The sequence below is a fragment of the Esox lucius genome, chromosome 16 (assembly GCF_011004845.1).
Source record: "Esox lucius isolate fEsoLuc1 chromosome 16, fEsoLuc1.pri, whole genome shotgun sequence".
Classification (NCBI taxonomy): domain Eukaryota; kingdom Metazoa; phylum Chordata; class Actinopteri; order Esociformes; family Esocidae; genus Esox; species Esox lucius.
In genome coordinates, this window is record NC_047584.1 from 25,756,795 (window position 1) to 25,782,553 (window position 25,759).

The 25,759-nt window shown below is 42.9% G+C and overlaps 1 protein-coding gene across 3 annotated transcripts; it reads right to left on the reverse strand.

Moving 5' to 3' along the window:
* Positions 1-78: 78 nt before the first annotated feature.
* Positions 79-24,016, reverse strand: rnf17 (ring finger protein 17). Of its 3 annotated transcripts, none has more exons than XM_013137998.4 (36): positions 23,842-24,016; positions 23,250-23,362; positions 19,701-19,798; positions 19,293-19,350; positions 19,099-19,188; positions 18,889-18,992; positions 16,732-16,900; positions 16,306-16,382; positions 15,619-15,693; positions 15,200-15,534; positions 14,938-15,012; positions 14,642-14,803; positions 14,339-14,510; positions 14,102-14,243; positions 13,812-14,002; positions 12,968-13,118; positions 12,020-12,197; positions 11,768-11,883; positions 11,483-11,603; positions 11,234-11,354; positions 10,832-11,095; positions 10,515-10,662; positions 10,257-10,369; positions 9,873-9,963; positions 9,648-9,769; positions 5,316-5,611; positions 5,005-5,168; positions 4,747-4,866; positions 4,493-4,573; positions 2,691-2,816; positions 2,499-2,552; positions 1,420-1,527; positions 1,212-1,329; positions 927-1,062; positions 562-748; positions 79-303 (listed from the first exon to the last, which is right to left on the reverse strand). In XM_013137998.4, the coding sequence occupies exons 1-36, from the start codon at positions 23,909-23,911 to the stop codon at positions 208-210; spliced, it is 4,842 nt and encodes a 1,613-aa protein (XP_012993452.1). In that variant the 5' UTR covers positions 23,912-24,016; the 3' UTR covers positions 79-207. The 3 variants fall into 3 exon arrangements, with proteins under 3 accessions (XP_012993452.1, XP_019910680.1, XP_012993451.1); XM_020055121.3 differs by having other exon boundaries at positions 14,642-14,734; positions 14,938-15,015; XM_013137997.4 differs by having other exon boundaries at positions 14,938-15,015.
* Positions 24,017-25,759: the final 1,743 nt, after the last annotated feature.

Sequence of the window (25,759 nt, forward strand, 5' to 3'; positions counted from 1 at the left end):
TTTAATAAAACAAAACGTTCAATAACAGTGCAAAATCAAACTAGCAGTTTCATAATCCAGAACAAACTGTTGGCCGAAGAACATGTCAATTCAACAGAACAGTAGAGGGGTCAAAGTGGAGAGAACCGGGTCGTACGCTGTCAGGCTCAGACTACACCACCATGCCAGCTGGAACAAACGGAACCCTTTTCACTTTAGACCCTTGACTCAGTCAAAGTCAGCTAGGCCTTTTTCCACCAGGGGCAGGTGGACTAGAGCCCCGTCCTCGTCATACAGGAACACTGCCAGCTCCGGATCAGTGGCCTGACAATTGGAAAACAGCATTATCATCAAAACAGACGCTTTTCACAGGATTTCACCAGGGCCGAGCACCAAAAAGTCACGTGTTCTACTGCTTGAGCTTCTGCACCTCTTATAGGATATTCTCTAAAAACAGTGATAATACATGCCGATAATCCACTACCATGAGGACAACGACTGCGCTCGGCTCCTCACTGTCTCCAAACTAGAACGAGCGCCAGTGACAGTGCGATTGTGTTTACTACGGCGGGTGTTGCTCACGGTAACCGATGCAGCGTAGCAGCTGTGCAGCAGGTTGATCATCTCCAGGACAGCCTTCATGCTCCACTCTGGCCGGTAGGACAGGCGCTCCGTCTCCAGGTTGCGGCTGGGCGGTTTGAAGCCCGCCACGCGCACCTTCACGGCCCTGCAGGGGAACTGCACGAGGTGGGCCGGTATCTGACGCAGTCTGGCAGGAGGACAGCAGGAAGGTCTTGATTAGTTTAGTCATTGTGTTCATTTGAGGAAAAATAACGCATTCCCTTGGGTAACTAGGCCTTTGTTTTAAGCACTGACATCAAGACATCGGCATCCTGGGATTTACATTTAAGACGGTGCGTCTCCAGCTGGTGAGGTCGGTTTCTTACTTGTGTGTGGGCAGGGTGTCGTCAGAGCCGAAGTCCACATGTCTGACCAAGATCTTGACAGGGTTGAGGCCAGCGAACCCAAGCAGCTTCGCCCGGTAGTACTTCCCATCACTGTACTCTGCTAGACATGGGGCCTCTGAAGAAATGGACACAAACAACTAGGCCCTTCACCGCTAGAAATGGCAATGTTCTCATAAGTTGCAATACCCTATTTTATATTACAAGCAGCGAGATCTGTGAGTATTTCAGTCCATGGGTATGACTGCCGCTCGTGTTGAGGTTTACCAATGGCAAAGTCTGAGAGAATGTCCAGACTGTTGATCTGGTCATTGACTCTCCTCAGAGCTTCCTCCAGACTCTCCCCGACTGAGTCCACACTGTCTTCCATAGGGTACAGGAACACCTGTAACACACAGCAGACAAGTGAAACCTCAAAATGCCCAACAAATCATTTAAAATTCCGACATACAGTGGGGTGGAGTCGTGTTAGTACCTCGTTGGGGGTACGGAGGTGTTTGATCGAGACTCTGAAGCGTTCTCCTTTCTCAGGCAGTTTTGGGTAGTGGAACACCCTCAGGACAGGCTCCAGCTCCACCAAACCCTGTAAATATGACCACACAGCAGACACCACAGAAAATACCTGAACATGTCACAGTCGTAAACATGTCATACTGCATTGAAGAACTCAAGTGTTTGGTTTAGCGGTATGTTTTGGGGTAACCGTCCTACTGCAAAGTGAAGCGCCGTCTAAAGTTTTGAGGCGTCTCGTTTGATCAGTGTCGTTTCTGTGAGCTTGAGAATTCATCCTACAACTGCCTTCATCAGTCGCATCATCAATAAGCTGAGTCCGTTTCAGTTGCAGCAATACATGCCCAAGGCATGACACTACCTCCACCATGCTTCAGAGACGAGGTGGAATGTTTTGGATCACTGGCAATGCTTTTCTCTACAAATTCCCGTTCCCATCATTCTGGAGCAGCTTAATTATTGTCTCACCTGTCCATCAAGACTTTGTTCCAGAACACTACAGAAGTTTTGTACTTTTTAGTACCGTAACCTGGCAGTTCTGTTTTTGAGGCTTTAAAGAGTGGTTTGTGGCTTGTGGTAAACTCTCAGTCAAACAGTTGACTTTGACACACCTACCAGTTTATTTTTGCCTCATGATTGTCTACTTCATTGGCATGGACACTTTTCTCGTCATGTTGAAAGAACTGCAAAAGACTCCAAATGAGAACAGAACCTTCTAGAACAACCTCCAGAACAATGATGCAACGGCACCTGGCCAAGAAACTGTTAACAGCCAATTGTCCAATTCCTTTTGGTTGCCTGGGAGGCAATGCATGAAAAGGGCTGTAATTGAATAACTCATGGATATCAATCAAATTAAAGCTGACAGTGTGCACGTTTACCTCTTAGTCATTGTTTCATGTCAAATACAATGTCCTGCAGTAGACTCAAAACAACAACTTCTGAAAACGTCCAAATATTTAGGGACAGCACTGTATATCAATATGCGTATCAGCCATTTCAAACTGAATCTTACGTAGAGGGCCCTCTGAATAACCAACGTACCTCTGTGTCAATGTCCTGGTCGTCCAGAGCAAGGCGAGACGAAACCAGGAGCTCCTAAAGAGAAAAACATTGGGCCTGATTCAGACAATACCGTTGGATCAATGGCTACTTTAAGACAAAGAGGGATTAGAACTGCTGTCATTTCAAGGCAAGATAATTCCCCTGGTCCCACACTGTTCATTTTTTACGTACCTCATGCAAGGATTCAACAGCTGGCTCAAGAGAGGCGTGTTGATGATGAACCATGATCCTACTGACAGACATCCCGTCCAGAGAGATCAGTACTGTCAGACAGCCCAGAGGGTCAGCAGGCAGCCCCTAACACATACACACATCAGATCGGTGGGTCCATGAACAACATATACAGACATTGGCCTGCAGTGAGACACTTATCCAACCTGACAGTCACATCTCATAGCTCCCAGCAGTAACATACCAACTTGTAACGTGTATGTGTGTATATCAGGGTTTCCTCCGGATTCTGTTAGCAGAGATGTACGCAACAAACAGTAAAACATGTTTACTATAATTAAGGTGCTGTTGATGGGAAAACAAAACAGAAACATTGGCCACTGCTGGTTCCCCAGCCACTGTGGACGGTATATTAAAAATCCTTATTGGTGTGGTATAAGTCACAGCTTGCATACACTCAAGCTTCAGGGTATTTTCTGAAACACTTGCATTGTACTTAGTCTTGTGTGACCACCTGAGATTGGGTTCTGGTTTCGCTTCTCATTCGTTTTGTCCGACTTACTTGCACCTTTCAATACCTCGCCACAGCGCGTAAGTTTAATCCAGATCTGATGAACCATTTAAAAATTACAGCACATTGTGTGAAGTCTTCCCATTACAGGATACCAAAAGCATTTGTAGAATTGTCATCACACACATTCCTTACTGGGCAAATCTTTGCATAGTTTGTGTGCATGCATGAGAGCTGGTCTTGCTTCTAGGCTTTACATTTGGAGTTTGTTGCTCAAGTCTAACAACAAAAGGAGTGTCAATACAAGTCAAGCTGGCAATCAAGAGACAGAAAAATATGTATACACTGACCAGAGACCAAGACAAAATATTGTGTCAAAATACTTTCTGGGGAACATTAAACGGTGCTTAGCGGAGCAATGGCAAATTACCTGGTTGGCTAATGAAGACCTCTACAGTTTCAATGGTGAAGAACCAAATACACTAACAGAAGTCCAACCAATCAGGAACACTGACCAGGAGGTAGACATAGATGTGTCATAGACTACCATACACATTCAGATAACCCACAAGAAACCCCTAGTGAGCTTCAAGAACCGAACGACCAGGTTACAGATCACTAAAAAGTACATAACATGCTGCAGACTCGAGAATAACAGATGAGACTAACCTCTTCTGGAGATAGAGAGGAACTGCTTATGATCCAAAACATCTGTACGTGTTGGAGGCAGTGTTATGGCTGGGCAATGTATGGCTGCCACTTGCACTGGCTCACTTCATTGATGATGTAACCGCTGATAGTAACAGCAGGAGGGATTCTGAAGCGAACAGAATCGGACAGTGCTTCATCACACAGCACAAGTGCCCCAGGGCCAAAAAATGGCAAGTCTTTACCTGGCCGAGTCAATAGCCCAAACTGAACTGACATCTGAAGGCTGCAGTGAAGGACAGGCAGGGCATGGGAAGGTACCCAACATCTGGTGATGTCAACAGGTCGCAGACATAGGGTGTGTGACCCCCCCACTGAACATGATACCGCTACCGTACATAATGTTCGTCTGTCCACTGTTAAATGAGCGGACTACGGACGAAACGTGCTTGATTTGTTAATGGTTCATCTGATTTTGATGAAAGTACCTTAAAATGAACGCATGCACATCGACCTCATGGTCCTGGTTTCATTTCAAATCCAGTGTTGTAATACAGAGTGAACAAATGAAACTCTCCGTCCCACAGTCCCAACACTTCTGGAGTTCACTGTGTGTGTGTGTGTGTGTGTGTGTCCACCTCACCATAACCTGCATGTCCACACAGCGGTTTAGCAGCAGCTCCTTCAGCAGGGCAACGGCATCACTCTGCCACGTCTTGCCCACCTGAATACAGAGACAGACGAGTGTCAGAGGTCACCTTGGACAAGAACAAAGCCCGGGGCCCTCCTCCGCTCCTGCGACAGGAGGAGGTGAGGTCACACACCACCATCAGCTCAGTGCAGGTGCGGGAGAGGAAACGGCTCAGAGTGGGAAACGGACGTCGTGCGGTGACGTACGGGAATGGTCCCGTGCAGCTGGCAGGGAATACAGAGCTGGGGAATGTCCTCACACAGCACTGTGGGATAGACGTGACACACCGGAATGTTCTCCACCATCCCCTGGTCCACGTAACGCACCTGGAACACACACAGTACGGCGTGAGGATTATAACAGCCTTCACTCAGTCCATGTATTGGATGTTCAAATGTCCGCCTTGTGAATAAAGGCTTTAGTGCATCCATCCCAACTTATTCATTCACCAGAAGGGTCTGTACCTTGACGTGACCTCCGATAACCTCCAGAACCTCTCCTCTGTACCAGAGCATGTCAGAGCCCATGACCGCACAGCCCAGGACATTCTTCCACCTGTAGGGCTTCAGTCTGGGCAGGGTCTTTATGTGCTGCTGTAGACGCTCACGCAGCTGTTCAAACTGACGCTCTGAGACAGAGAGACAGACAGACACAGACAGACATTAGTAACAAGTGTGAGACCCATCATAACATGCGAGACACTGTGTGAGACCCATCATCACATAACATGTATTAGACATCACATCACATGAGAGGTAGCGAAGGAGGAAAGGACCTGCGTGCCGCGTCATGGCGTAAATGACTCCGTCCTCTCCGACCGCTGAGATGGTCATCTGAACCCGACCGGAGTGCGGCAACTCCGGAGGGCAGTAGGCCCGTGTCTTCACCTTCTCCGGGGAGATGCTGCTACGGGGGGCCGGCATGGGTGGAACCGCTGTTAGGGAGAGGGAGCGTTGGTGGGCCGACAGCGACTGATCAGAAGGGGAGGGGAGCTGGTCTTCCAGGTCAGGTGTTCCGTTCCGAAGGACCTTGAAGTCAGATGCCGCCTCTAGATTAGGCATGGGAGTTGCTCTACACAATGAGAGAGAGAGAGAGAGAGAGAGATCTGTAACGGCATCTTGGCTACCTGAAACAGGGCATCTCGGCTACCCGGTAGGGCATCTCGGCTACTTCAATATTTATAGGGCCTCTTTGCACTCTGGACTTCTCATTCTCATTCATGTCAATGGGCCATTACAGCTTTATATGAAAAAATACACATATGACCAAAAATTATTCCTTGCAAGATTACATATCTCTCCTGTCTATTTGTAATGATGCCCTGTAAACTACAAACCATTAAAACTAAAAATGTGTAAAACAATTAAACAAAAACTAATTGACCTAACCCTAATTCACAAAACTAAATTGATGTTAATAGATATTTTAGAACATTCTGTGAGATGGTATTTGAAGTGGAGAGGACAAAAACATACCTTCATTGCTGTTAGAACCATGTCTTATCATTCCAATAGGGCCATTACCATAAATAACCCTGACTAGAAAAACAGGCAATGCTGCAAAAAGAATAATTGGCAACATTTGGAAGTAATGGCAAAAGAAGCTTACCTTTAACCTGTTCAATACCCAAGATAATGTAACAAATATACAAATTCATTATATGGGAGTATTAAATCCAGCTACTTCACACTAATATCTATAGGTTGGAACCAGATCAGACAATATTACGGAGGAATTCTTTAGTTATAGATACTGAAAATGAACCCGCTAAGCATTCAATTCATTCTTATGGAACGACCCCTGACCTCTGTGTAAAATATGAAAGCTTGGGAGTTCAAACTATTGCTTAGAATATGTCACCTGGAAACTAGTCTTGAAGGAGTTGCTGAAGTGGCTTGCCTGTATCTTTATCCAAACCCAAGATAAGGCCAAAAATTCTTATGAAGAAGTCGTTCCAAAAGGATTAATTGAATGCTTTGCGGGTTAAATTTCAGGATCTATAACTGAAGAATTACACTGTAGATTTGTCTGATCTGGTTCCAACCTACAGATAATAGTGTGAAGTTGCTAGATTTAATCCTCCCAAAATGTTACCTCTTGTAATTTTGGTATGGTTGTATGTTTAGTGCGGTCTCAGCTAGTCAACATTGTATATACATCTTGATAACTATTTAATGACATTTTAGCTTAGCCACTTCACCCATTTCTTCAGACATAGCCCAATGTTGACATATCCAATGCACCAGTCTCAACTGTTAAGCTTTCATATTTTTCACAGAAGTCAGGGGGTGTTCAATATGAATTAATTAAACAATTCCAAAGGTAATTTCAGGATCAATAGCAAAAATTCCACAGTAATATTGACTCATACTGTAATATCTTGTAGATACAAGTGTCTAGTAAATAGGTTACCAGATTGGAAATGTTACCTATTGTTGTTTTTGCCGAATTGTCTGCTTTGTGCATTTAGGGACCTATTTGGTTGTAAAGGTATGAATATCTGAGAACATTAAAATGATGTTGTTAACATTTACACTTCTCATGCTATGTCATATCATGTTCTAAATCATCTATCAGTATACAGGTGCTGGTCATAAAATTTGAATATCATCAAAAAGTTGATTTATTACAAAATCTCAAACTTGTATATTATATTAATTCATTGCACACAGACTGATATATTTCAAATGTTTATTTATTTTAATTGTGATGATTATAACTGACTAATGAAAATCCCAAATTCAGTATCTCAGAAAATTAGAATATTACTTAAGACCAATACAAAAAAAATGATTTTTAGAAATGTTGGCCAACTGAAAAGTATGAACATGAAAAGTATGAGCATGTACAGCACTCAATACTTAGTTGGTTCTCCTTTTGCCTAAATTACTGCAGCAATGCGGCGTGGCATGGAGTCGATCAGTCTGTGGTTCTGCTCAGGTGTTATGAGAGCCCAGGTTGCTCTGATAGTGGCCTTCAGCTCTTCTGCATTGTTGGGTCTGGCGTATCGCATCTTCCTCATCACAATACCCCATAGATTTTCTATAGGGTTAAGGTCAGGTGAGTTTGCTGGCCAATTAAGAACAGGGATATCATGGATACTTCCTGGTGGACGGCTGCGTTGACCTTGGACCTCAGAAAACACAGTGGACCAACACCAGCAGATGACATGGCACCCCAAACCATCACTGACTGTGGAAACTTTACACTGGACATCAAGCAATGTGGATTCTGTGCCTCTCCTCTCTTCATCCAGACTCTGGGACCTTGATTTCCAAAGGAAATGCAAAATTTACTTTAATCAGAGAACATAACTCAGCAGCAGTCAAGTCCTTTTTGTCTTTAGCCCAGGCGAGACGCTTCTGACACAGTGTCTTGTTCAAGAGCGGCTTGACACAAGGAATGCGACAGCTGAAACCCATGTCTTGCATACGTCTGTGCGTGGTGGTTCTTGAAGCACTGACTCCAGCTGCAGTCCACTCTTTGTGAATCTCCCCCACATTTTTGAATGGGTTTTGTGTCACAATCCTCTCCAGGGTGCGGTTATCCCTACTGCTTTTTTCTACCACATCTTTTCCCTCCCTTCGTCTCTCTATTAATGTGCTTGGACACAGAGCTCTGTGAACAGCCAGCCTCTTTAGCAATTACTTTTGTGTCTTGCCCTCCTTGTGCAAGGTGTCAATGGTCGTCTTTTGGACAGCTGTCAAGTCAGCAGTCTTCCCCATGATTGTGTTGCCTACAGAACTAGACTGAGAGACCATTTAAAGGCCTTTGCAGGTGTTTTGGGTTAATTAGCTGATTAGAGTGTGGCACCAGGTGTCTTCAATATTCACATTTTCTGAGATAATGAATTTGGGGTTTTCATTAGTTGTCAATTATAATCATTAAAATAAATAAAAATTGAAATGTACCAGTCTGTGTGGAATGAATGTATAGATTATACAAGTTTCACTTTTTGAATGGAATTACTGAAATAAATCAACTTTTTGATGATACTCTAATTTTATGACCAGCACCTGTAAAGCTGGAAAAATAGAGTTAAGATATTGTGTATAATAACAAATTCTACACCAAACATTAAACCTAATTTAGAGAAAACACAGTTCAGACATAGTTTTAGTTAATTTTGTAAAACAGCGTTAGGGTTATGGTCTCCAAGATGCCCTATTTTCCTAAATTTAGTTATTTTCACAATATTTTTCATAATATAACAAATATCTACAGTTTGTAATTAATATGGATTGTATCTATTCATTTCTTATAATAAGTTAAATCAATTCCCACAACAGATGAAGTGTTATAATAATATTCAGTATTTTTGGTCCCCCAGAGCATCTCTGTGCAACTAACAGGAGAGTTCTAAGGAACATGCTGGCAAAGTTAGAAATGTCTGACAGCATCAGGTCATGAACATTTCTAATCCACCTTGGTAAATTGTCTTCGAACATCAGATGGATGTACAATCATGTGATCCTACTGAGATTATTTCCCACCGTTTGAGACAAAAACAAATTACCATAGAGAGAATGAGAGAGAAAAATCTTACTACTAGCTACCTAGTTATGATCCCTCAAAGTCTGAAAAAAAACTATAATTCTCTCTTTCATTTTTTAGGTATTGCTATAAGGTAGCTAGGCTACCTGTCTCCAGTGTTTTCATAATTAAATGTAACATTTTACAGATTATAACAAAAATTACTGTTTGTGGCATTGAAAATGGAAGAGGACAGTTATAGACATGTGTTAATTTATAAAAAAGGAACAAATTGAAATATTTATTCAAGAAGAGAGAGATGGTAACCTAGAGGCCCTACAATACTTCTAGAGATATATCTATATCTATATCTATATCTATAGATATATATATCTATATCTATATCTATATCTATATCTATATCGAGAGAGAGAGAGAGAGAGAGAGAGAGAGAGAGAGAGAGAGAGAGAGAGAGAGAGAGAGAGAGAGAGATATATATATATATATAAATACAGAGAGAGATAGAGATATATATATATAGAGAGAGAGATAGCGAGAGAGAGAATGATTGGCCACCAGATGGACCTGGGTCGTGTGTAACACACGTCCACACAGAGAGAGTTCCAGTACTCACTGTGGCCTCCTGTCCTTCAGGGCGAGGCCCTCACTAACCAGGAAGTCTGCAATGCTGACGTCTTTCCCTGCCCGGTTGGAGCAGAACAGCGAGGCGGGCACCGGACGCTGCTCCGTGTTCCCCTGGAGAACCAGAACACACCAGAGCAGAGAGAACCGTGTGAAGCCCCGGATGGTCCAATGTGCCACAGCACGTTAACAGCGAGACACCGCCCGGTGGCCTCACCTTGACGGTCATGACAGCCACGGCCCCCGTCAGGTAGTACGAGACGAAGTCACAAGCCGTGGCCGTCCAGGAGGAGCGACCGCCCGCGGGTCTGCCAGGGAGGGGGGGGGGGGGGGGGGGGGCGAGAGAGGAAGCAGAATCAACGGTGTGACGGGTGAGTTTTCAAGATAATCACGCACCACCTCTTCCGGCGTGAGACAAGGTGTGACTGCTCACGCCCCGAGGTCGCCCATGAGTATTTATTTCGGGAGAAACATCTCCTCGTCAGGACAATTTGGGAGCTGTCAGTGTTCGAGGTCGGACTTCGGCCCTTGTTTACCTGCAGGAGTTCCACGTGTATGAGTGCATGTATGCGTGTATGCGTGCATGTATGCGTGCGTGTACCTGATATCGCTAAGTGCACACTCCAGCACCAGGCAGCCAACCAGGCCAGGCAGCAGGGGTCTCAGGTTGTCCATCTGCACTTTCACCTTGTTGCCGAAGTCACAGCGCAACACCTGACACCAGAGGGAGACAAGGAACCTCACAAGTCAGCGCAGAAAGACATGGAGTGTCAAACACTGATGCATAGTTCCAAATCTGCCCCGGTACACTTCTGAGGCTCCGGAAGGATAGACATGTGCGTGTTTGTGTGTGTGTTACCTCAGCGATGCATTTGAGGGGAGTAGTAGAGCACACCTGGCCCCTCTCCCAGACCCCGTTGTTGTAGGCAGCGCAGTACATGTCTGGCTTCCACTCAGTCTCCTGGGGTTCTGTGCGGGCGTACTCCTGCTTCAACAACTCGTGGACTCTGAGGGCACAAAGGGGAGAGAATTAGACACTGACCTCCCCAGCAAAGTTCACACAAATCATAGACAATCAAGACAAGAGACACTGTAAAATCCACAGTCCAAAGCGACGAGGCCCTCATTATCCACTGAAATCTCAGAGGCTTGGAAGAGACCTTCCCACGACCTGACCTTCTGAGGTGATGGTCCATGCTGAGCAGCTGGACGTAGAAGCTCCCGGGGGAGACGACATGGGTCACCCTGACCTTCAGGTCCTTCAGGCTGACCGGCAGCGTCAGATTGGGCTGGACCTTCTCAAGGTCCTCGTTGTGCTCCGGGGTCTTCTGGCCTGGCGGGGCAGCGTCCGACTTGGACTCACCCAGCAGACCAGACTCAAACGGGGGGTCCCACACCACTGTGTCCACTGCTGGGGCCTGGGTGTCCTGAGATCTAACGCTGAGGGAGAAAATGGACCATGGGGAAGTAGAAGTCAAAAACAGATGTATCTGTGGGGATCATGAAGCAAATAAATCGGTGGGAAAGTTTTCTGCTGTGAGATGACAGAGACCCAGGCACACCTGTTCACTCACTCACCCTTTCTTGAAGCAAGCTAGTTGGTCATTGACCAGCAGATCTGCAATGTTAACTAAAGGCTGGCTGGAATTGCTGGTCTCAAACAGCCGAACTGGCAGACTCTTGCCCTTTCGACCAGCCTCTGGAGTAAAAAACAAAACAAAGACCACAGAGGTGCACACAATTAATCAACAAGTAGTGAACAGTAGTCGTCGACTGGCCAAGATGGCGCCCTGTGAACAGAGGCCGTTCCAGTTCTAACCTACTTACCTGTGGCCACGGCAGTCACTAGTCTCTGGTAAGCAAGGGTCTTGAACTTCTCAGTGCATGCTTCACTCCATGTCTCATCCGTCTCCAGAAGAGTCACATCAGCCAGGTAGCACTGGATGGCCTAGGTGTGTGTGTGTGTGTGGAAGGTGAGGGGGGAAATGTAAGAGAAAATCTAACAGGATTGCCCTGCCCAGTGTAGTAACCCCGGCAACCAAACCTAAGGCATGTAATGTGTGATTCTTATTAATCCTCCATCTCATTTACTTGTGTGTAGTGTGTCCTCACCATGGTTGGGAGGGCAAAGAACTCATCCTTTATTTTCTTCAGGTCATTCACTGAAACAATCTTCTTGTTGCCAAAGTCCACAAACTGAACCTCCACTTTCCTGCCCCCGGGGATACCTACACACGCGTTTCCCCCGGTTACAGATCACTTACACCCGTCATTTGTATTTCTGTCAAACAGTGGTGTCCAGTCTCAGGACACCACGTGGTCACAGGTGTGCATGCTGAACTTGGAGAGTATCGCAGTACTGACCTATGACATGGGCCCTGTACCAGCCTTTGTCGTCAAAGCGGGCCACACATGCCTGGTCCAAGGCAGGACAGTAGACCTCCAGGCTGGGGTCATCCCCTCTGGCCACCCTCCCGGGGCTCTCATGGCTGTAGCAGTCTTGCAGCTTGGCGGCCAGCAGCAGGAACTCCATGCTGTCAACCTGCGTTTCATTTGTACCAGGGCATCATGTGAACTTAGCAGACAGTAGGGCTGTTAGTGACTTAATACATTTGACACGTTTAAACAAAACAAAACAAAACAAAGGCTAGCAACACTGTGTTGAATGCCTCTCGAATAAATCTGAGAGAGCCAAAAAATATAATGTTTTTATGCTTTGCGCACGTTGTAATCATAGAACTGGCTGGAGACCTCGAGGAGCAAAACCTGGCTCCACAATGACGAGTGGTAGTATCGATTAACCAACACTGGAGAATCTACAGTTTGACAGCAGTTTGGCTTTCCGACAGATTGCAACGATGATGGACAGACAGCGGTTGATAAACTGTACGTCCTCACTGTGATAAAAGTAGCCTACGCAGCTGATAACCCCTCAGACAGGTCGGCGCTGTGCAGTTCACGGACCATTCATTCTTCTTGAATGACTCTTCTAAGGCAACATGTTGAAACGACTAGCAGCAGATCTGTATAGCGTACCGACACGGGTCTTCCTGACAAGTGCAAAACGTACGATGTGAATCAGTAGAGTAGAGAGCAACTTCACATCAGTGGCTGACAAATCCACACTGACATAACCAAACACCAGTAGCTCTACCAAATATTTATTTGTGTGGGTTGAATACTTTTGTAAGCAACAAGGGTTGGATTCACCGAACACCGAACTTCACCGAGCTCATTAACTCCCATCACACCGTTGTCCCTGTTACCAACATCAGCAGGAGTAATCATACTGTGTGTGTGTGTGTGACCCACCAGCTGGATGTAGAAGTCTGAAGGTGTGTTGATGTGGGACACCACAGCATTAAGCTCTATGTTGGGTTCAGGGAAGACAGCAGGGTAGAACTGTAAAATCCTCCTCCCACAATGCAGCTTCTTGGAATTCCCTGCCACTGGACAGTAGAACCTACATGGGCATGAAGGCACATACATTTGACTACACATTATCCATGGCAACAAGGCCCAAGAAAAGTTAATGTTGGAAACAGTACGTCAAATGTTTTATTTCTCGTTCGTTCTCATGTGTAACACCTTTCTACAGTAACTTTGACCACTCAGACACTCCGGGGGATCCCTTTGAGTTATTTCCTCCTGCCAAACCCTGTTCCTGGAGACCTACTGTCCTTTAGGTTCCCTCTCCAACCGCAGGTGTGACTAACCTGACTCAACTTCTCATTCAGCTAATTACTTTTGGATCAGGATTGGAGAGAGCCTACAGGACAACACATATCGACGACAGACCAGGTTGGCCAGACCTGTTCTACAATTTAAAAGACACAGGGTCATCCCCCGACTCAGACTGCTTAAGATTATTTTGAATAATTTGTTCCTAAACTACAATCATATCTAAATGGGCTCCTAATGCATTTTCATGGCCTAAAGGTGATAAGCCAAAAAAAAGTCAGGCTAAAACTAAATTGGTTCAATGACCAATTTAGTTATGTGTTGCGTTCAGGTTTCTTATACGATTTATACATTTTGAATTATAAACTTTCAAAATGTCCATATTTTACTATGGGTTTACTGTCCTCATCCATCGCCACGTTCACCAATTAAGCCCCTTTTTTCATTCAGGAAGAAAGCTTCTACACCTGTATACCTGGCGAGCTTGATGAGTACCAGGTACTCCCGGAGGGACAGGGGCATGGAGCTGCTGCAGCTGTCCACAGGGGATTTCTTCAGGTCAACAAGCAGGGTGTCTCTCTCAGTACCAAACACCTGCATCTCCACCGAAGCTGAATCCACAACACGACGGAACTCATCCTGGGCCTCAACGCTCCAGTTTTTAGTCTGTGGGAGAAATAAAATAAAAATGAGGGATTCAGGTAGGTTTTTGAGCGAATTTGACCACAATTCTAACAAAACAATGTGCCACTGAGTGCCTCTCACCAGGTCTGCAGGAACAATGTCCTTGAGGGAACACCTGATGGCCTGAGGTTTCCAACGGCTGATCTCCGATTGGTCGGCCACGTCCACTCTCCTTACATGCTGGTTCAACTCCCTGACCAACAGGTCTGAACACACCTCCCCACTGTGAATAGGAACACCGATGGAAGTAACCTGGGTTACTAAAACTGAGAACGTTCATCTTGACTTTCATTTTGGTGTGTGTGTGTGTATGTGTACCTCTGGAAGGAATATTCCTCACAGAAACCGTAGTCTTGGAAGAAGACTCTGATGCGGTAGAGTTCTGGAACGGAACAGCGGTTGACCGGGCTCGGGTGACCTCCCCGATACAGTTTTGTGAGGGTGGCTCGACACCACACACCCTCCGTTGACTTCACCAGCACTGTGGAGCCTGATAAAACACACAAGTTTACATACAAACGCTCGGAATGGTCAGCGACATTGTTGTTCTGCTTCTATTTCACCAAAACGGAGAGGAGATAAAAAGAGAAGATAGTGGACACACACACACACACTTCTCACCAGCCTCCAGGTCATTGTTTGCTGTGAACAGTCCTCTCTCTCCAGAGCAGAAGTCTTTGATTTTCTTGGATAGCAGAACAATGCCCTTCTTCTCTGACGCGTGGCGGACGTAGAAGTGGTTAGGGTTAACCACGTGGGTCACAATCACCCACTGTTTCAACACTAGACACACACACACACACAGACACACACACATACACACGCAGACACACACACACACACACAGACACACACAGTTTCTCCATGCGTCTATATAGATTGTGTATTTTGTCATTTTAAATGTGTCTCATCACTACCTTTCTCCTGACCAACAGGGTGGTTGCTCCTCTTGGGTCTGTCTCTCTCACTACCCAGCTGTGGGTGGGCACGCACTACTAAAACATGAATACGTGAAAGTTGGGTAAATATGCAGGAGCATTCCAAGAGTCAACGAAAGGTTAATAAATCTGTACAAATATAGGTCAATAAAAAACAGAAATTTAAGAAACACGATCCTGTGAGTGGTGGGAATTGGCTTTTTCTCAGCAGATTGACAGGCTCTGCAACGCTGCCACCAACCTCTGGTGGAGAGTCCTGTAGTGGCATTCACTGAGGCTGTGGGGATTTGAGGGCAGGATCTCTCTTTGTGCACCCCTGCTCCTGGTTCTTCCTCCTCTGTAATCTCCTCTATGATGACGTTGGGTCCGGTGTCTGAGAAGGGGCTGGGCGAGGGACAAGCGCCAGGGCTGAGAGAGGGCTCACAGGGTGGCCTGGTTGGCCTTTGGCCCTCCTGCAGCTGGGGCCCTGTGGTGCTAGGAGGAGGCAGGAGCTGGGGAGCTTTCCCGCTGGGTCCTGTCTGCTGCCAGGTCCAATCTTTATCTCCTCTGTCCCTAAGGGCTGGCTCCTCTGGCAGACTGAGCGGAGGGTAAAGGTAAAACAGTACTTAAACCATGTAAAGTGTGTGAGATGGGGAAAATGTAGTCAATCAAATTACTTACATCTTGGCATTCCCAATATAGACTCTCAGACAAGCCTTTAGACTTCTGCTCAGCTCATCCTGCTGAACGGTGTAGCTGAGACAAACACATTTTACATCGAACCATCTCTGTAGTGACCCCAAACATTATTTTCAAGTCAAAATCCTACTTTCCCTAACCCCTTAACCTGACTTTAAGACAACAAACCTAGCCTTATTGTAGCTTTCTGGTCAATACTCTGCATATGCACATCTTAGTTTGACCAGTCGCAGACTGCTTTTCAATGATATGTTTTTAAATATTGGTTTTTGCTTTCCAGCAGCCATTTTCTTGCTTGTATTTGAGACTCATCTGAAAACAGAAAATTTATTTGACAGCCTTAGCGTTCTCTCAAGGCATTAACCAGCTGTTGCCCTCTCGCTTCTCCTCCAAGCTATGCAGCACTAAATTTAGGAATGGACAGTAGCCACAGTATCGAAAAAGGAATTTGTTTATGAAAATAACACATAAATATGAATAAAGATAGACATGACCAGAAGTAAGACAGTCAGTGCCATAACACCGTTTGAGTGTAATCATTATAAAAATATAACATCATAAGACATTGGACTGCGGTAACAGTTAAATAACTGCCATTTAGGAATTCAAGTCATGACACTTGAATTCCTAAATTCAACAGGGGGTCAACAGTCAACCATATCGACTTACCTCAATCCAGATCCCAAAGACAAACACTTCAGATCAAATGACTGGAGATCCACTGGATGCTGGAGGGTCTCTAGCAACTGTTTAACACATATACACACAAAGCACCTCTTTGAAGAGACTATAAAGTGCGACAAGGAGAACAATATACTAAACTGTGTTATCTTGGTTTCACACAAAGTTAGGAAAACCTGACAATTTGGTCAACACAAGGAAAAACTCTACTTTCTATACAATTGTGTATTACTGGATTTGGTCATTTGATCATTTTAGATTTAGGCATCAGAGTTGGGTAAAAGTTCACACATAAAGGTTAGCTTATCCTTAGGTTAAGCTTGTTGTTAGGATTAGATTGAGTTAGGGTATAGGGAAAACAGGAAATAATTTGCCTGATACCCACAAGATTATAGAAGAATAATGTGTGTGTACCTGATCCAAGTCGCAGTAGCTTTCCAGGGAGGGGTGCTCTCCAACCTGCTTGGCCTTCTGAATGGCTGTTTCTAGGGCTTTCATGCTCTCTTCTACCCTAGCTAACTCCCTCCGGCTGGATGGGAAATGCTGCTCCATGTGAGTCAGCTCTGCTACCAACGCTGCCTTCCTGCAGAGACATCAGATCTCATATTCGCTAAGTTATGCACAATTTGACAGTGAGTACATGGAATTGACTGCTGCTCAAATATTAGCTTTTCATAGAAATATGTGTTAGTCTTTATTGCACCAAATGTGCTTTCAAAAAGTTCTGTTACGTGGGTGCCATAAATGTTTAATTACATCATTGACTACTGCAAATCAATAAAATAATGTAAGCCACAAAGAAAGTGTACATTTCAATATTGTTCTACAGCTCCAGAAAAGAAAAAGGTACAGTGGTCTCTTAATTTCTCCGGAGCTGTATATTAAAATGATATAGAATTAGCTGAGAAATCATAATTTTAAGTATTTTTTTAAATTCCATATCATCCAAGTCATTAGATAATGTTAATATTATTTCAGGTTGTAGAATTGGCTAGTAATTAAATGTATGTAAATGAAGAGAATAAAATAGTTTACCCAAGCATTTAAAAGGATAAAGACGTCCAGCTTACAAGAACACTTAACAGTCTGTCATCACTGAGTCATCGCCTAAATGTTCTGAACATTTTATTTAATTTTCCCATAAATTAAAGCAGTTAGGAATGAAACTCATGAAAACAGTCTTTTGCACAATATCATTGTGTAAACGCTACAGCAACACAACCAGACAACAGCCTTTTGCAAGACACACATTAATTGTAGCCCACATTTCTTTGGTTTTTCCTCAAATTATCTCCTGATGTGGTTTTAAGCAGAAAACAACTAATTTTGATGAAAAACATACTGAACTGTACAAAAATACAACTTTTTTTTACATGTTCTGAGGCAAGTTAGGCTAATTATAAGCAGGATTTCTTGTGGGTGAGAGTTAGGAGTTGAGTTATAATAAGGGTTAGGCAAGAAGGCCAACATCCCGGACTCGCCTCTTCACTGTTGACATTGAGACTGGTGTTTTGCTGGTTCTATTTAATTAATCTGCCAGTTGAGGACCTGGGGGTGTCTCTTCTCAAACTAGACACTAATGTATTTGTCCTCTTGCTCAGTTTTGCACTGGGATCTCCCACTCCTCTTTCTATTCTGGTTAGTGCCAGTTTGTGCTGTTCTGTGAAGGGACTAGTACACAGCATTGTACGAGATCTTCAGTTTCTTGGCAATTTCTCACATAGAATTGCCTTCTTTTCTCAGCACCAGAATAGACTGTTGAGTTTCAGAATTTTTTTGTTTCTGTCCATTTTGAGCCTGTATTCGAACCTACAATTACTGCTGCTTAAGATCCTGAACTAAGTCTAAAGAAGTGCTTCTTTTCATCAACGGTTTTCAGCTGTCCTAACATAATCGTAAAAGGGGATTTCTAATTAACAATTAGACTTTTAAAAAGATAAACTTGGATTAGCAAACTCAACATGCCATTCGAACACAGGACTGATAGTTGCTGATAATAGGCCTCTATGCCTATTTAGATATTACATAAAAAATCATCCTTTTCCAGCTACAACTGTCATTACAACATCAACAATGTCTACATTGTGTTTCTGATCAATTTTATTTTATTGTAATGGACAAAATAACAAGGACAACTCTAAGTGACCCCAAACTTTTGAACAGTAGTGTACATTAAGAATCCCACACTGTTTAAAGATAACTGGGTCAAAGAAGCTTGGACAGCATTTAATTGTATTGTTTGTTGTGCTTAACTAACTTAACATCTTGGACATCTTCTTTTTCTGATCACCCACAGTGTATGGTATCAAGTACAATGTGGTCCAAGTGGGAAAAAGTTCCTAAACTTTAAACTAGAAAGATATTACTCAAATTCTCCAAATAATAACACTAGCGATAACAAGGAATAAAAGTACATTCCTTGTTAGTCAATCACTAATTTGTCCCCTAAAAAAAAAAAGCATTGAAAGTCAAGCCTAATACACACACACACACAAAATGTAGCAGAATCGTCCAATACATTACGGCTAGCCCAAGTGAGAGGAAGGTGTATGAAGGTGCACATAGGACTACCTTCCATTGAGGATGATGAAGGCCTTCTCCATAGCCACGTCAATCTCGACCAGTAGTCTGGCCTTCTCTCTCTTCACCTGTACCTGTAGACCGTTCATCAGAGTCTGCAGAGACAAGCCACACAGGACATATGCTTACACCAGTACAACACGGCAATAACCTCGCTTCTATTCACTGGGTTTGCGAAGGAAGAGGGAGCACTGTTTTCACCTGACGGAGGTTCTCTAGTTCAGCCAGGTTTTCTGAGGCCTGAGAGAGGGCGTCTTTAACCGCTTTCAGTGCTTTCTCAACATCTGAACCCTAAAACAGATCGTTCGTTAGCTTACTATACACAGTTCTGCAGTGTTTGTTGGAAAGTCTGATCAGACAGTCCCAGTCTACTTAGCATATCCTTTAAATCAGACCTGTTTGGTTTCTTCTTTGCCGGCTGAAGGTGAGGAATGGACTCTGCGTTGCCTTGGTCTGTCTCAACAAGTTCAATACACAAAAACAAAGGTTGTCTACAGAATGAGAATGTTTGGAAAACAGTTTGAAATGTAAACTCCTTATTGAGATCAGACTCCTAATTCAACAATAGACAATATTCAAAATGTTTTGTATTTTTTGTATTGTAAACTGTAAATTTGTCTAGTTGTGGCATGTGTGTATTCAGTGTTTAGAATCACGACAAATCTAACCAATGATGGGACATTGAGCTGATAACAATTCAATATTTTCATAGCCTTTTTGCTCATTTTTACCAAGGGGGACAATCATTCAGCAGGGCACTTCATAATTGTGCGACACAAGCTGATATTTATTTCAATATATACCTTTTCTTATTGTTAATTTTGGCTGTGTAGATGAGACCGATGATTCTGCTGTCAACCTCCAGTCCATCTACCCCCCCTTCTGGAAGAGTGGACTCGACCTGCAGGGACACCACTGCATTCTTTACACATGCACACAAGCCTTCCCACTCCCACTGCAGTGAAGCAGCCTGCTGGTAAGTACTGGTAATATGAACTGGGACTGACAGATGCCACTGTAAATGTGGAAAATGTGGAAACAGGGCAACTAAGCATTGGGGTGGCAACTAAAATGTAATAACTACATTCATAAGCTTGGCACAACAAACGGAACAACACGTTTAACACATCTGGTTAGGATACAAATCAATTCAATGAAAATGACAATGCTTTAATCTGGTTACACTGATAAAAAAACCATTTTATAGTGGCCTTGGTGATTTTATGTCTATTTTTCTTTTTGAATTGACAGGAAAAATCTGCTTGTAATCAAGAGAAAGCTGTCCCTCACAAATCCCTCACAACTCCTCAAAGAGTGAATAATAAAGATAGTTTCAGTAAAATGGACAGATGTGCATTCTTAGCATATTTCTCTAATGTCACACCAGAGTGAATTGTTTGCAACTGTTCCTGTTGTAGTGGAATAAAAGAGTGGTGAAGACACCGCATGTGAATTAAACATGTACGTTTTAAAATAAGCACATTTTATTGTGAGGGTGAATCTACAAACTACTTCTTTGCACAAGGTATTTCGCAGCAGAGTAAGATCCATTGGACAATGGGTAATTCATGAGGGGGTCTTAGAGTCAATGTCTTTTGACTGAAAAATAAGGTATACATATTTTTTGAATGGGGGGGGGGGTGTCATGAGATTTTTTGATGTAAAATGTAAAAAACATAGCAAGTTACAACATAATGCTTTGTATCTACACTTTAATTAATGGGTTGTCAGGAATTGGTCCAAATTCACCTTAGCCCTGGTCTAGTTCCATGACAAGTGCTAGCCTGCTAGAGGCAGCAATTTGCAACCTTGCCACTATTATATCAGCTCCAAATTTTTGGACTGACAGATTTATTCTTTAGGCAGGTGGCTCACACTCATCTGAGCCTAAGCTAATAATTTGCGGGAAAATGTGCAGTCAATTCTCCCATCACTGGAGAGTACAACAACAGAAAAAAAAACATTACTTTGTAACCCAACTCAGGTGCAGGCCTGCCTTACTTAGAAGTAAGCTGTGTTATTACAGTTGTGTAAGCTTGTGTTACAGGTTAGATTTAGTGAGAAGTGTGTTGGCGAGAGTGTTGTGCGAGTGTACGGGGATGCTGAGAAGTACACGTGCGCGTGTCTGGACGCTATGTGTATGGCCAGTTTGGTGTCAGTGTGTATGTGCACATGCATGTGGCACAGAGACAGGGTTGGGTGTGTTATTTGGCACTCAATGACCTGATCATTTAACTTATCAGTGTAAAATGTAGTCTATTCAGCTTGACAGGAACTTGTTTGCTAGATAAATAAATCTTAATTATATACATTCTTACCAATTAACTCATAATATATTGTTCATTGTGCCATTTCTTTATTAAATTATTAATGGATCTCTTAGTTCTGTGAAAACATATGTAAACAGTTTGACCAGTATGTTCATTTTTACCGGTAGACAAACTAGAATATTAAGTATATATTAAATGCATAAATCAGTATCAAACATCGCATTCTAATTACATATATTGTTTCAAATTGTAAAAAACTCAGCTTTGCATGAATAATAGTGACCACCCTCCTTTTAATGACTGAGCTTATAAAGTACTGTCACTGTACTGCTTCTTTTTTTAACTTGCATTTTAATTAAACACATTTGACTTTTACATGAAGAAGCTGTGTTCAATAACACCCCTGCCAATTATACAGGTGCTGGTCATAAAATTAGAATATCATCAAAAAGTGTATTTATTTCAGTAATTCCATTCAAAAAGTGAAACTTATATAATGTATACATTCATTCCACACAGAATGATATATTTCAAGTGTTTATTTCTTAAAATTTTTATGATTATAACTGACAACTAATGAAAACCCCAAATTCAGTATATCAGAAAATTTTTATATTGTGAAAAGGTTCAATATTGAAGACACCTGGTGCCACACTCTAATCAGCTAATTAACTCAAAACACCTGCAAAGGCCTTTAAATGGTCTGTCATTCTAGTTCTGTAGGCAACACAATCATGGGGAAGACTGCTGACTTGACAGCTGTCCAAAAGACGACCATTGACACCTTGCACAAGGAGGGCAAGACACAAAAGGTCATTGCTAAGGAGGCTGGGTGTTCACAGGGCTCTGTGTCCAAGCACATTAATATAGAGGCGAAGGGAAGGAAAAGATGTGGTAGAAAAAAAGTGTACAAGCAATAGGGATAACCGCACCATGGAGAGGATTGTGAAACAAAACCCATTCAAAAATGTGAGGGAGATTCACAAAGAGTGGACTGCAGCTGGAGTCAGTGCTTCAAGAACCACCACGCGCAGATGTATGCAAGACATAGGTTTCAGCTGTCGCATTCCTTGTGTCAAGCCACTCTTGAACAAGACAAAGCATCAGAAGCATCTTGCCTGGGCTAAAGACAAAAAGGACTGGACTGCTGCTGAGTTATGTTCTCTGATTAAAGTAAATTTTGCATTTCCTTTGGAAATCAAGGTCCCAGAGTCTGGATGAAGAGAGGAGAGGCACAGAATCCACGTTGCTTAAAGTCCAGTGTAAAGTTTCCACAGTCAGTGATGGTTTGGGGTGCCATGCCATCTGCTGGTGTTGGTCCACTGTGTTTTCTGAGGTCCAAGGTCAACGCAGCCATCTACCAGGAAGTTTTAGAGCACTGCATGCTTCCTGCTTCTGACCAACTTTATGGAGATTTCATTTTCCAAAAGGACTTGGCACCTGCACACAGTGCCAAAGCTACCAGTATCTGGTTTAAGGACCATGGTATCCCTGTTCTTAATTGGCCAGCAAACTCGCCTGACCTTAACCCTATAGAAAATCTATGGGTTATTGTGAAGAGGAAGATGCGATACACCAGACCCAACAATGCAGAAGAGCTGAAGGCCACTATCAGAGCAACCTGGGCTCTCATAACACCTGAGCAGTGCCACAGACTGATCGACTACATGCCATGCCACATTACTGCAGTAATTCAGGCAAAAGGAGCCCCAACTAAGTATTGAGTGCTGTACATGCTCATACTTTTCAGTTGGCCAACATTTCTAAAAACCCTTTTGTATTCGTCTTAAGTAATATTCTAATTTTCTGAGATACTGAATTTGTGATTTTCATTAGTCAGTTATAATCATCACAATTAAAAGAAATAAACATTTGAAATATCAGTCTGTGTGTAATGAATGAATATAATATACAAGTTTCACTTTTTGAATGGAATTACTGAAATAAATAAACGTTTGATGATATTCAAATTTTATGACCAGCACCTGTATTATTTGACCCTAAAGTCCTTCTTTAAATAGTGTCTTCAACTATCAGTTTCAGTGGTATATCCAGACTGCCAGGTGCTGGCAAATACTGTACCTTGCATTCAGGACACAGAATTACATTGTTGTACTCCAACGAGCGTAGACAGATGGTGCAGAATATGTGGCCACACAGGAGGACATGGGGGAAATTGCCAACGACTTCGTCCTCTAAAAACAACATGACACAAAATGAATGTTTTGGTACAATTGGTGTAGTTTGAGGTTGGGGAAAGGAAGTGCTCGAGCTTTTTTGCGAAATAAAGGTACTACTCAGTCGTCTTAGGCACAAGTACTGTAACTCTCCCAAGTGGTACAGTCAGTAGTTTGGTGACATCACCTGCCTGAGCCAAACCTTACAAAGCTTCGTTCAAGTCAACAAAAAGTAGCTAACATAACATTCTAACACTTGTAATTTTGTGCATTAAACTGAATTTAGATAGTGTTCCTGATTAATAAAAATAATAACCTGACCGTGTGAGATTTTACTGGTTATGATTACCTAGGTAGACAGCCACTGCACGTTTAGCAAAACGTGGTCCCAAGCTAGCTAGCAAAATATAACGCGTCCAATATTGTAGTATCTACCTAGTCATTACTACAAAATAAATAACGATGCAGACTTGGAAAAGAGACGTGTAAGAAAGTACCTTCCAGGGTGTAAGTAATACCGCATATTTTACAAGTCTGGTTAACACCTCGAAGCGATGTGTTCGACATTTTTGGATTGACTCCCGCAAGCGACCTACTTGACTTCCACTACGCCACTCCAATGTCAAGTGCACTCATTACTGGCAAGCACGAGCAGCCGGAGCAGGCCTGAGAACGAAATACTGGGAAATTATGGAAACCCGTTTTCATCACATTTGTTTTTCGTTAGCGATATAAATATGTGGAGAGAAATCATAGAATAATCAAAAATATGTGGTACAGATGAGTCCTAGATTCGCGAGTCAACATTTTAAGAATTATAATGATATATAATCCAAATATAAAAATTGTTATTTTATATTCCTGAAGAGCCTATGTTCAGACATTTGTTGAGATGGCTCAGCTAGAAATTCAGACAAATCAAATTGAACATTTGTTGTTAAGTGTGTTATGTGTGTTGCGTTGGCCTGGTCATGGAATTAAAGGGGACGATTACATTTCCCGGAAATTTCAACAGATATTTGAAAGATGGGGGCGGTGCATTATCGTGATGTACTGTCCAACTTCTGCCCATACCATAACCCCACCACCACTATGGGACACAGTTCACATACATTGACATCAGCAAACCTCTCGCCCATACAACTCCTGTGTGGGGGGAAAACTCGCCTATACACAACGCCTTCAGCATGTTACAGATGAAACCGGAATTTTACTGTGATGAGCACTTAACCAATCTAGCACCAACAGGCGCCATGGGAGGTGAGCATTTGCATACTACAGTTTGGTTACATCAAACTACATTCAGGCCAAGACCCCTGGTGAGAACGAAAAGCATGCATATGAGTTTCCCTAATATGATTGAAGATAATTTGTGACGACATTATTCGATCGTGTAAACCCAAAATAACAGTCAGTGGTTGGTGTCAGACGATCCTGCAGGTGAAGAAGACGGATACGAAGATCCTTGGCCCGGGTTATTTCACAAGGTTTGCAGTTGTGCCGCAGGTTGGACGTACTGACAAATGTTCTAAAAAGTTGTCGAATGCGACTGACGGTAGATACATTAACATTTACCACTCTGGCAACCAGACCCGTCGCTAGGATCACACATTCGGGGCTGAACAAATCTCATGCGGTTTCTGTAAGTCTTATTGTTCAATGATGAATAGATACACATTTAATCTTTAATTGATATTGATGAAAATTAGTGTGTCCGCTGCAGATGTGAAAGCAGAAACTATAATTCCACACAAAAAAAATTTAATATACGCCGAAATTGGCGAAAGCGCATCATTCGGTTTACGTGGAAATTTGAGAGCAAAAGTCGACTCTTTAAGTGAACTGACCCCCCAACCAATGAAATTGCATAGGCCTAATTATTGTCAATTTATGCTGGGTAAAATATAAGACCACTATGCAGTAGCCTACAGTACAAAATGTGCAGGTTTGTTACGCAACATAAACAATGAAAATATAAACAAATGATGTATGGTTTCAAAACATGTTAAATTATTATTATTTTTAAATCACTGATAAAATAATAAAATAATTACTGTGAAAATATTTAAATTACAAATCTGGAAAACAACATTTCAATTGAAATGTTCACAGGAACAGACGGAATTTGCTTCGATCAACGGACTGACAATACTGAAACTGACGTTAGCCAATGCTATAGAGGTTAGAGCGGAACAAAACCAATCCAAAACCAACTAGTGGGCAAAAATATATGACATCCGTAGTGATAAGAGAGAATGACTGTGAAAAGTTAAGGGAAGTAAAGATGTACTATTTTCGACTCGGGCGCGCGCGACACCGAGCTTTTTGATGTAGTGAGGGCAACAACTATCAATGCTTTTTCGAAGTACGCATCCATGCATGCGTTTTGGGATAATATAGACTAGGTCACAGCCC